This window comes from Pistacia vera, unplaced genomic scaffold (assembly GCF_008641045.1).
Source record: "Pistacia vera cultivar Batoury unplaced genomic scaffold, PisVer_v2 Contig9, whole genome shotgun sequence".
NCBI lineage: Eukaryota > Viridiplantae > Streptophyta > Magnoliopsida > Sapindales > Anacardiaceae > Pistacia > Pistacia vera.
Genome location: NW_022196778.1, coordinates 1 through 12650, shown reverse-complemented (window position 1 = coordinate 12650; position 12650 = coordinate 1). Strand labels below are relative to the sequence as shown.

At 33.3% G+C, this 12650-nt stretch overlaps 1 protein-coding gene across 1 annotated transcript; it reads right to left on the bottom strand.

Annotated features, from left to right (window-relative positions):
* Positions 1-5089: 5089 nt before the first annotated feature.
* Positions 5090-12344, bottom strand: LOC116119701 (glycerol-3-phosphate acyltransferase, chloroplastic-like). Its single transcript, XM_031405653.1, has 13 exons — positions 11947-12344; positions 10365-10462; positions 8997-9083; positions 8758-8855; positions 8364-8421; positions 8002-8103; positions 7847-7908; positions 7637-7747; positions 6750-6828; positions 6303-6422; positions 6110-6223; positions 5638-5815; positions 5090-5518 (listed from the first exon to the last, which is right to left on the bottom strand). Exons 1-12 carry the CDS (start codon positions 12248-12250, stop codon positions 5681-5683), a joined length of 1368 nt encoding a protein of 455 aa, XP_031261513.1. The 5' UTR covers positions 12251-12344; the 3' UTR covers positions 5090-5518; positions 5638-5680.
* Between the last annotated feature and the right edge of the window lie 306 nt (positions 12345-12650).

Genomic DNA, 12650 nt, shown 5'->3' with positions numbered 1-12650 from the left:
TAAATACAGTATCATAGTACCAGCAACCATGCCCAACTTTACTGTATCCATTTACCAACCAACATTACTTACTGTTTTCTTGGTACTTGCCTTCCCAAAGGAGGAAAGTCTTTATCTTCTACAAGCTGTAAAATTCAACTCAACATGGGTTGTCTTCAGAATTTAATTTTTTTTTTTTTTGTTTAAAACCCTAATTGAAAAATATTTATAGGGATAATTTTGGCAGCCACATGAAAATAAAAAGGTGATAAGCATGATTAAGCATATTTTTGCAATCATCTAATGAGTGAAGTAGTACTATAACTTTCAAAATTTTCAGCTGCCCACCTTTTACTTTTCACATTTAGATTATCAATAAAAAAAAGGCACAGGCGGCCAATGCTTTAATTTCTTCTTCCTACATCTTAATTTGTCTTCTTTCGATTTCTCTTAGATTCTTTACTTCTAACAATGAAATTGCTACAATTACTAAAAGGGGAAAAAGAAAAAGAAAAGCTACTATAAATGCATTTAAATTTATGCCTACTTTTAACATCTTGAATAATTTTTAAAGAAATTGCCCATGTAATGTCATTCAATATCTATAACTTTCGACCTCAAGAGGTTGGCGTGATAGTAAAAAATATCTGCTCTCTTCTAGGGGCGGATCCAGTTAATTTTTTTTTTTAAATACTAATATATGGGTGCATTTGGTTCAGTATTTATATTAGTATTTTCAATCTTATTTCCCAAATATTGTTTAACACATTATTTTAGAAATATTACTATATTTTTTTATTACTTTTAGACCCCTTAAGCTTATTAATTTCATTAAATACCCCCCAAAAAAGTTTAAAAATTAACAAAAACACCCCTATCAACCCATGCTTGCCAAATTCTGTACAACAGCCTACCTGCCGACCAAAAATGGCCGACAGTTCACCGATCTGGCCAAAAAAGGCCAGATTTGACGGCCAAATCTTGGCCATCGTTGACCGAAAACGATGGCCATATCGCTGACGGCCAAAGATGGACTTCTTTGGCCTTTTCTGGCCAGATCTGTGGTGGATCTTACGACACAGATCCGACCGGTCTGTGTCGTAACAAAATTTTTTGGGACCAGAATCTAGCATTGCGGGTGGTGGGGGTGTTTTTGTCATTTTATATATTAAAGTCTTTAATTAAATTAGCAAACCTAAGGCCTTTTTCATAAATTTTTAAAGTTTACCTCGTAATACTCCCCTATCCAACTACCCAATATTATTCCTAAAATCCTATCCAAAATAATAAACCAAATGCACCCATAATTTTTGGATTTTGGCCCACCCTAACAAAAATATTAATATGTAATTAGTTTTTATTTTAGCCCACCCTAAAAAAAATTTATGGATCCGCTAATGCTCTCTTCTTTGAGTTCTTTGGTTTAAATCTTGGGATCATCTACCACAATAATATTGTAGCTTATATAGTTATCTGGGTTTGTAAGATGTTCAATGAACGTTGGGAATTAGTTGATATTAGCCCAAACTGGGTTGGACACCCTTTTTACCAAAAAAAAAATACTTGCCAAAAATATATATATTTTGTTATTCAATCAAAACTTGGAGATTAGTTATTTGATAAATTTTGTGTTTGCATTTGATATTTTTAATATATAATATTGTACTATCTCCTTTTGTAATATATTTTACAAATTTTATATTATGAATTCAAATGGATGAAAATAATTTGATTATATTTTATTAAAAGCGAAAAAAAACAAAAATCATGGCTATGTCTACCTTATCTTAGAAAAGATAAGAAGGGCCCATTCGCAGTGGTGAGGGTGCATCCAAAACGCTCAGATCAAAGCCACGTGGCACAAGTTGGTGTTACTGATGACTTGTTTGTTTCACAGCACTCCAACAAAAAGCTGCACCTGTTTCCCAATGAAGGGGCAGAGGCGGGTGGCGCGTGGGCCTTACATTCCACTTGTCATCTGAAATCAAGTTCAATCCCACTTTCGATTTGTTATTTGACTTATGCACAATCTAAATTACAGGACCCATCAGTTTGATGATTCATCACCCCCACTTTTTGTCCTCTGTTTGGTTGCCACGTGTTACCTTAGGGTTATCCATGCAATTCTAAATGAAATATGTTAAATAAATTACTGATTTTATAAATTTTATTCAATAATTCATCATATAAAATGTTTGAAATTAAATCTAAATTATATTTTTATTGTATAATTAATATTTGTTATGAATTTCGAGAAAGTCAATGGCTTAAATATATGATTGAGTCAACATGAAGTAATTAAATAAAAAAGATGTGAAGGTGGAGGACACAATTAATTGTTTGTCGTTCTCTTCAGAGAAAATAATCAGTTCAAAGAGTGAATAATAATTTCTCTTGATTAATATAATAATTCTTAGAATTGACAATTTTAAAAGCAAATATTATTTCGTAGCTACCAATTATCTTTCATAATATCACCATACAAAACAAACCAACTTTCATCATTTTTTTTTTTTTTTTAGTAATTAATTTTATTTTTTATTATAAGAAATATAAAGAAAATGTTGAAGGGTGAAAGTAGGTATAAATTATAATAAAACAGTAGTAGAGTGCTTACGGCACAATCTTCAGTTAAAATTTGTATCGTTAAATGAAATATTAAAAATAAAATATTAAGTAAAAGGGTAGTTGAGGATGTGAGATGATTCGGAAACCTCGTGCATGCAAACAGAAACTAGTAATATCAATAAATTAATTAACCTTGATGTAATTAAAATACAAACATACAAGAACATAAAAGTGATTCTGGGGGTTTTAAAAAAATCGAAAGGTGCAGTGGGAAAAGTGCTTTTTTAGGTTCCCCTTGCATATGAAACAAACATCTAAAAGAAGAGACACAGCCAATTAAAGTTGCAGAAATTTGTTTGAGTGTCACAGTTCGTTGTCGTTTTGCTTACCACGTGAGGGCCACCCATTTTTCTTACTTGTTAAATGTTCCTTCACCCAACTTTATCATGTCGACGTCTATATATTTCATTGAATCAAATTAATTAAGTACAAAATTATGAAAATAAGCTAATGAACCAACAAGTCAGTGAATAAATAAGCTAAATGAGGAAATAAAATAAATCATAAAATAGTAAGTTAATGAATAAAAATTAGTACAAATAAACAAGTGAATAAATACATTATTATAAATACACAAGTTAGTTATGAATAAACTAATGAACAAATATAAGTTGCAAATAAATAAGTTAACTTACATAAATTATTTAACTTATTTATTTATATATAGATTAATAAATATATAAATATATGAAACCCGTGTGTGTATGTTTGTGCTTTATGAACAATTTTACCCTTGTCCATGATTCCTTTCATTAGAGGAAGTAAAAGAAGAAAATGCCCGTATCTATAAATGATTTTAAGATAATACTATGTTTCTTACAAACGCAACGTAATAACTTACAATTGAACTATTATTTCGCATTTGTGAAAAAAAAGTTAATGCAAAGAGTTTATCAACTTATCTTTATTGATGGTTTTAAATACACAAATGAAGACGAGTTAAGAACTCTCTTGGAAGAACAAGATTACAAGCAATGTTTTAAAACCCAACCTGGGGTGAAAACCCGGCAAAGTTGTCAGGTCTCGAGTTGACGGTTAAACCGGTTGATAAAAACTTTTAAAATTCAGCAAATGCACCCCTAAAAATTATAGTTAAGTCCTTATAGATTTGAAATTTGGCAAACATACCCTAAATACAAATCGGCCAGCGATTGATTGGCGGCGGCGACACCCCAGATGCAACCCCAATCGTCCCTTGAGCCCATTCCCCCTAAAATATACCCAAGATCTGACCGAAATAGGTTCAATTTTAGTCAGATCTCACCGACGTTGACATCGGCATTCCAGGCCAAATTTCACCGACACTGACATCAACAACCCTCCCGACCAAAACCCATCTCACCCCACCTCCGTTAGCCTCGCCAATCGCCAGTAAAAGCCGATTGTTGTTGCTGCTAGTTTTGTTCGATTTTCGGTCGATTTACTCACCGGAAATCAACTTCATCATCACTATTGCATTCACCGGCACTTTCTCTTCAAAAGTCCCAACATCTCGACCGTCAATTGTTTGCCGATCATCCTCCCAAATCTTAGGGTTTTGGGTGAATAGGAAAAATATAAACCTAGCCCGTTAAAACTTTCGAATCTCGGTTGAACCAGTTAAATCGGCCGAGTTTTAAAACATTGATTACAAGTACAAACTCTGTTACAAAGAAAGTTCGTACATGGCATGTCATGTGACATGTAGGCTCACATAACACATAATATTAAGTAGAGGTGTTCAAAAAAACCGATTGGAACCGGAACTGGTAGGTACCGGGGGTTTGGTTCTGATTCCTACCCACAACCAACTGTTAATAGATAGGTTCCGATACCAAATTTTTGGAACCGTTACTGTGTAGTTCCAGTTCCGGTTTCTATGGTTAGGAACCGAAGCCGAAACTAATATAAAATAAAATTAAGGAATATGAGAGTTAATAAAAACTTTTGTATAAAAAGTAATATGAATACATTTATATTTATATTTCATAACATTTAAAAAAAAATTAGTTTTGACTTTTGAGAATCTACCTTTACAAAGTAATTGAGTTTGTAATTTTGAATTTTGAATTTATATTTTGTAATTTTATTTTTATTAACAAGTGCCAGATAAAGGGTATTTGTAAGTTTTTAAGGTTTTTTGGCCATCTTAAAATCTTTTGTGGGGTAACATAATTTTACAGGGTACCCAGAACCAGAATCATCAGTTCCAATTTCGATTCCAAATTTCAAAGAACCATAGATTCCGATTTCGATTCTTTCAAAAAATGTAAGATACTCAGAACCGAACCACCCTAATATTAAGTAATATGGATCCCATGCGACATGACATTGACATGCATGTCACATGAGTTTGTATAAACTCTCTTTCTAAGTGAGTTACAAAAGGACAAATAGCTGTTTCCATTAAGAAAACAAAAGGGAGAAAAAAAAAAAATGGGTCTAAATTTCAACGAGTTTTCTGAATCCATCTAAACAATTGGCATTTGCCACAAGCAACTTATTGATTTATACTAAAACTAGGTAAATAAATTTATTTGTTCAGCAGCGTGTTTCAAATACATCAGAGTACATGGAATTGTTGATGAAGTCAAAAGATATACATGTATATCGATCAAAGAAGAAAGAATAAGGATTGAGCTAATAAGCTGAAGAATATTATCGAATACATCAAATTCAAATATACATGTAAATTGCCTACGAAATAATTAAGACCTGTACAATGCACACCTGAAATTGAATTTCTGGGGCAGCAGCATCAATTCTGATGGACTCAGGTTATTTGAGATGCACTCGGTGAGCACACCAGACTACGGTAATCTGCAGTCAAAATCATCGGTGGCTATTGAGGACTTCCTCTTACAGTGCGCGTGTATTAACTTATACGCAGCCTTGTTGAAAATTTTCAAAATTATGTAAGAAAAAATTCGGCCTGCAGTAAACCAAGCAAGGTTCACTAAGACACGATAGAAATTGAGTATTGTCCAACACCTAAAAAGCATTAATTATTTATCTTAACCAAAGCCATAAACTGTTACAGTCAGGGATTACCTAATCATTAAAGAAGGCAGGACTAAAAGGTACAAAAGTTTGACTAATTCCCTGGCTGTGACAAAGACACACTTGGAATTGATGCCTGTAGTCCTTGTTTTCCATGTATGGCAGATTTGAGTACATTGTATTGTTCATTCACAGAATCATACAGTGCCTGTGTATAAGCTTCTCTAGCCTGCCACAGCAACAGTACAAATGATCAAAATGGATGGTGATCTGTGACAAATATATAACAACATGTGTGATGCAGATATGTCTAAACTTACAGTGATTTGATAATTAATATTATGTTCATGTTTATACATGTGTGTGTGAGCATCGTTTGTAAATATGTATCCTTGTTTTTCAAAAGAAGGGAAAAATTAGATTTGTAACTTCACAAAACAACAAAAATTTAAATCAAAATGTATATTTATCAGGTCCTGTTTAAACCACAGAGGTGCAAGGTCAATGCGCTTAAGTAACCAACCTCTTCAGGATTTTCAAAAGCAGAAGCAATATCTGAGAAGCTGATTTCTGGTGCCACTGATAATCCAACCCCAGAGAAGGATACCACCCTTCTCTCTCCAATTTCTTTTTCTACCTAGAAAAATGCAATCGAGTTACAAGAGCAGAAACAGTATTGAAAAAAAAGGATAACATGTAAAAGAGCAAGGGCATACCTGGCGTGGAGGGGGCATAACATCATAACACAATAGGGCTAAGGGATATATATGTCCTGGAGCACCAGAATGTTCTGCAAGCCTTCTCATATTGTCCACTGCAGAAGCATCAAAGGGTGCCTGACCCCCTTATCTCAGTAGGAACGAAAATAATGGCATAAAGAAAGATAAAGACGACATTCAATAAAATGTTAATGATTTAGATTACTCTGTCACTAATGAGCACATATTGTAGGTAACAACTCATTTGATGCTATAAACAGCAAGAGTATTGGTGCCCAACATAAACAAACAGCCAAAAGCAACAGAAATCACTATGGTTATCCATTGAATAAACAAAAAATTGCACTGCATAAGCTTTCACCTTTTTATAAAACCCACAAAGATGTTATCAAACAGACTCTTTAGCAACTTGAACTTGTAGGATAAAAGGGTACAGAAGCTTACTGGATGCCATTCTTCAGTAACAGGATCTGGACGATCTCTACCACCACTTGGAGCTATCCATACTATTTGTGACCCACCCCTGGAGTCAAACATATTCAATCACTCTGTAGCAACTACCAAGTATGGATAATCTTTATGTAAATATAGACAGATAGACATGATAAGAAACAAGTAAATAAATCAGTGAAGGATATTACAAGCAAGTGAACCAGCAATCCACGAATAGAAATAAGAAAAAAAGAAATCACCACAAGATCACTGAAATATTTTACAATACTAATGATAGAAGAATTCCATGACAAACTGTATAATCTACAAACTGATGCAACAAATAACAATTATGGAAACCAAACAAAAAACTTAGAGAAAAGGGAGAGTGATTTGCAAAGAAATTATAATTGAAATTCTTGATATTCATTAACAATCAAGTATCATAAAGTACTGATTAGAAACAAATACATCTCAATTAGAAAATAGAAATCCACCAAAATACAAAAACTTACTCCAACTTAAATCAAGGAATTAGATTAGGTATTAGATCCTATAAATAGGAAATAAATCCTAAGTCCTATGACTACACCTAAAATAAGTGAATATATCTCTATGATGGCCTAATTCACACTAATTACATGTTTGATAATTTACTCAACTTCAAAGAGTCAAAGAAAAAAGAATGCTACAAAGGCTACTGCACATCACAGAAAAAGGAACAGAGGAAAAAACAATGTGAGAAATGACAAAATGCTTAAGAACTAACATTTCACTATTCAAAAACTCTGGGATAGAAATGAGGAATACAGGTACAAGTAACCGGATAAGCCACACTAAAAACCACCGGACAGGTCCCAAGTTTTGGTCAGAGAAACATAAAAGACAGATAAAGGTACCTTAAAAGCAAAGCCATCTCTTTCAAACTTCGTGTATTAGCTTTCCTTTTCATCTCAATAAGCTCAGGGGCATCCAACATGTGTTTCTTTGAGTATACACATATTAAATTCCTAGATCATACAAAATAGAAATTCATATGACTATTGTTAGTCAGTAATTAGGCATACTACAGTGCAAACACTGTCAAAAAAATGTTATAATACAAGTACCTTCCCATGCTGAAGGGCTTGCAAAGAGGATCAGTTAAAACTCTGTCCCCTGCTACATAGATCTGCGGTAACATAGGTAAAATTTGGTTACCAGCATTTTAAAGATAAATAAAAACTATTTACAGTAGGCTGGGACTAAAAAATGTTTGGTTCACCAGGTTCTCTGCAATACGGGTGTTTGCTGATTCGAGCAACAAAGCAATGACAGCTGGGTCTGCTTCACTTTGGTGGTTAGAGATCAATACAATATTGTGGCCCTGAAATCAATTGTACATAAGTATTAAATACATCTAAGTTACTGGGAGATCTCTAGTTGAAAGGACAAACAATGAGTACAACAGGACTAATAACTACTAAATTCAAGGACAAACAATTTATATTATTTCTGCAACAAACAGGAGGAGGTTTCATTCAACAATTAGGAAGAATGAATCATCAAACCAAATTCAATGGTGTTTAAAAGTCAGTGCCAAAAACCCAATAACAGAAAATAGAAATAGGCACTAATTATGGGTACCTGCTGAAGCTTCTGTTCCATTTCATAGAAAAGGGAGATGTTGCCAACATATGAATTGCTGCAAAAAGATTATAACATTTATTCGACAGCAACAGAAAAAAGAAAAGGGAGTAAGATATAAACTGTAGATTATAATATTGCTGTTGCTAGCCACTCTAGGAACTAAATTGCATTCACAGTACCATAGGAAATTAACCCAGCAGGAAGTAGGTTTGGAATGAATTTAGGAAAGAACACTTTAATTAAAGCAGTCACTTACAAAAAGAACAAACATGCTATTTCACTTGTTATTGAAAAATAATTTCATAATTTCAGATCATACAAAGTTTTTCCATACAAATTTATACCAAAGTACATAACGTGTAAGGATAAAATAGAAGACTCTTAGACTCACCTGAAATCAATCAAAGGGCGTATATAATTTTGACCAAATATGTAATAGTCAAATGGCTCTCTCAATGCTTTGTGATATGGTGGGAACTCAAACGGCTCCTGAAATATTATCGTTATACAGATAGAATGTTCATAGACGAGGTTTAAATAAAACAAATAGCAGCTATCCAGATATTAGAAGAAAGAAAGTGCCTATACATGACATAGTAATGGACATCTTGATGTAGCAATCTCAATTACCTCCATATCTAAAAGTACACGATCAAATAACACAGCCATGTTTGACAATACAAGCTCATCAGCCCCAGGCTTTCCACTGCTGAAAACCTGAAAAGTATTGTATGCAACATTAACTTGATAGCAAATCATAATAAGCCAGAAAAGTTTAAGCAATATCAGAAGATAAGATAATACCCTAGATGAGTAAAATCTTCTTTGTCCACATAAAAGTTATCTACAATGAATCCTACAGTCAATTGCAAGTGTTCTTCAACATTTCAGAAGTTTCAGGTAATGGGTAAAGAACAAACCCAGAATATAAGTATCCAAAAAGATTGAAATCTTTAAGCGACACAACATATCAGGAACATGTAGTCTCATCAAACTTTTGCAGGGTAATATGTTTCTTTTACTTACAACTCAAATTTGCCCCAAGATAACTTTCTAAGCATATATTTAGTATTTACCCTTCTTGTCTTCTAGGTCAATTTTTATATTCATATCCAAACTGAGTTCTAATTGGACTAAAAAAATAATGAAGAATCATTAAGAGCTTACAGCATGTTAACATGTATATCATATAAAAGAAGGTGAGCTTCCAATCACTTATTCCATTATTTAAGGCATAAAATGCGGGTCACAATTTTGTTACAGCAAAGCAAACAATAAGCATCAAATTTCCAGTAAGGCCAACTAACAAACAAAATTTTTTCACATCAGTTGTATGTTATAAAACAATTTTAAAGGAGGGTAACCAAAAAACAGAGAGATACTGAAATCATAGAATGAGCATAAACATCAAGTAAATCTAGAACATCAAAATCCAGCGATGAGACATTAATGGAAGAAGTTTCATGCAAACAGCATCTCAAATTTGAAGGTTTTACATATGTTAAACCAGTAAACCGCTTAATTGCTCATTTAACTTTTTACATAATAGATCTAAATTTTTTAATCAATCGACAGATGATACTTTGTAATAACAGGGAGCAATATTTGATTGATTTGCAGTATTGTACATATAGTATCATGTAAAGTTACTTTAATGGTATTTTAGAAGCTCATTACGTGTCAAGAGCAACCAATGAACTTTACAGATTGTCACATTTCTGAAAAAAGGCACTATAATATTATTTTTGAAGTTTCTAGTGACTACTTTGGCAGAGTTAAATACTAAATGTTATTATCTTTATTTTAGCCATTTTTTATTTCGTGGTTCCAACTTGCATATCATAAGTAATTTGGACACATAAACTGAACAAAGAAAATTATACTCTATCAGGGGAATGGGAAAAAGGCACATTAACTATTCATTCCAAAAACAATGAATACATTTAGAATATACATGAATATGTACATTAAAGCAAAGGTTCAAGTATATTTATTTACTGCATTTTTATAATTGTGATACAACTCTTCCATCAATGCTGCAAGATTTGAAGACAACCTTCCTGCTTCAGCTTCCTTGCTAATTCCAGATAAGAGCTCTGCAGAGTAAAGATTAATATAGACTACTGCAATAAAAAATAAATAAAAATATTTCTCACAGCAACATAGCATGTTGTTCCATTTATCTTATGGAGTTCTTAAGTCTCTCTTCCATTGTCTAGCTATTGTGTTTCTTAAATCAATTATATGTTCAACATTAACTCTTAAAATGACTGAAAATCATACTTCCAAAGAAGATGGCCCTGAATCCTTATCTACCAAATTCTTTTTGGGAAAAAGGCTAATCAGCTTATATGATCATAACATTTATGATATTACTGCTCTTAGGTTACTAATGATTATATGAACCAGCAAGGTAGCAACTTAGCACAATAGATTACAAGCACACTGTTCTATGTTTCACTAAAACAAAATTGAAAAGAGATGCACATATAGTAGTACTGAACAGATATTCCAGAAAGCTTTGAGATAGAATTCATCTTAAAAAGCAGGCAAAAAATTGAAACTAACAAACAGCAGAACCCAATGGGTAAACAACCTTCTAATGCATCCAAATTTACTTTGACTAACCCAATTTCTGAATTTGGTGAGTCCATAATTATTGTTGATCTGGTAAGTTATTTATCACAACAGGTCATAAACGAGGGCCAGGCTAAAACTAAAACATACATCAAATCTACAATTCCACACATGACAACTAGTCAAAAGTTCCAAGTTCTATACCCGAATAATGGATGCTGGGCATTTAAGATGCAGTTCCTGACTCACTAAACGTGTCCTGCACTCTTTTTTTCTCATAAATAGAAATTCTAGATCATAACCGAATTCAGATTCCAAAAAAAAAAAAAAAGCCTTGGTCAATTAACTATTGAGCAAAAACCTGATTATAGTGTTAATAAAACGGTCATACACCCAGAAGTCAATTTACATTATAGATACATCTTCCATACATCATGCCTAGTAAAAAACTTTAATGTGTAATATTTGAGAAAAATTGCATTTTCAGCAACAAAAGAACAAAAAGTTACATATTCTTGAAGCTCGATAAGATCTAAATCCCTCATTTGGACTAAACCAGGAAAATTCTAGCCTTGTGGATTTATCGTTTCATTACATTTACTCAACACCGTGTAACTTATAAAGAAACATATACCACGTTAGTCTTCGCTCACAATTCTTTCTTATTCACCAATCATGTAAATGAAACATCACGAAAAGCAAAAAGAAACATATACCGCATTAGACTTCTTTCTTATTCAGCAATCAAGTAATCATGCAGATAAAACATCAAGAGAAGCAAGAAGAAGCATATGTTGCATTAGAAACATCAAGAGAAGCAAGAAGAAAAATATATTGCTTTAGTCTTCGACCGGACTCTTTCCTATTCAGCAAATCATGCATGTAAAACATCAAGACAAGCAAGAAGAAACGTATATTGTGCTACTCTTTATTCAAAATTCTTTCCTATTCAACAATCACGTACATGAAACAACCAAAAGAAGCAAGAACAACAGAAACGAACCTTGTTCAGTACGAACATCAAGAAAAGTACGCGAGTGGTTGACCTCGCTGATAGAGGAAGACTTCTTGTCCTCGTCTTGAGCGGAACTGGTGGCGACAATAGTCTTCTGAGCGGACTCCACATCCTGAAGCATCTTAGACATTGCTTGGACCTTGAAAGAAGCGAACCTGCGCGCGCCGGATCGAAACGACAGCGAAGAAGGAGGCGAGAGGTTGAGGTTGAGAGAAGAAGAGAAAGAAGACGATAACGGAACGGAGGAAACCCTAGGCGAAGCGATTAAGAATGTGAGAGACAAAGAAGACATAGTCCGTCCTCAAGGGAGAAAGAGGATTGAGAAACTGAGGGAGAGAGCCACTGACTTCACTCTTTCTATTTATCCAAAACAGGGAACAAACAAAATGGGATTTCTTCCAGTGGAGGCAAGGCAAATTGATAAAATACTTTAGCTACAATTGCCCTGCTCTATTTATAGATCACCCACCGTTAAAGATTTCAAAAAGATTTGTGATCAAATCTGAACCGTTGATTATTATTTTTATAAAGATTCTAAAATAACTAGGGTCTGTGTTTATTTCTAGAAAGGAAGATAAGGAATTTATCTTCATATTGAAAATTATAAAACTGAGACGTGGCAAGATTTTATTGGTAGGAGCATGAATAGACAAATATGCTTATCACAGTGGATACTTTCTCCTTTGGGATTT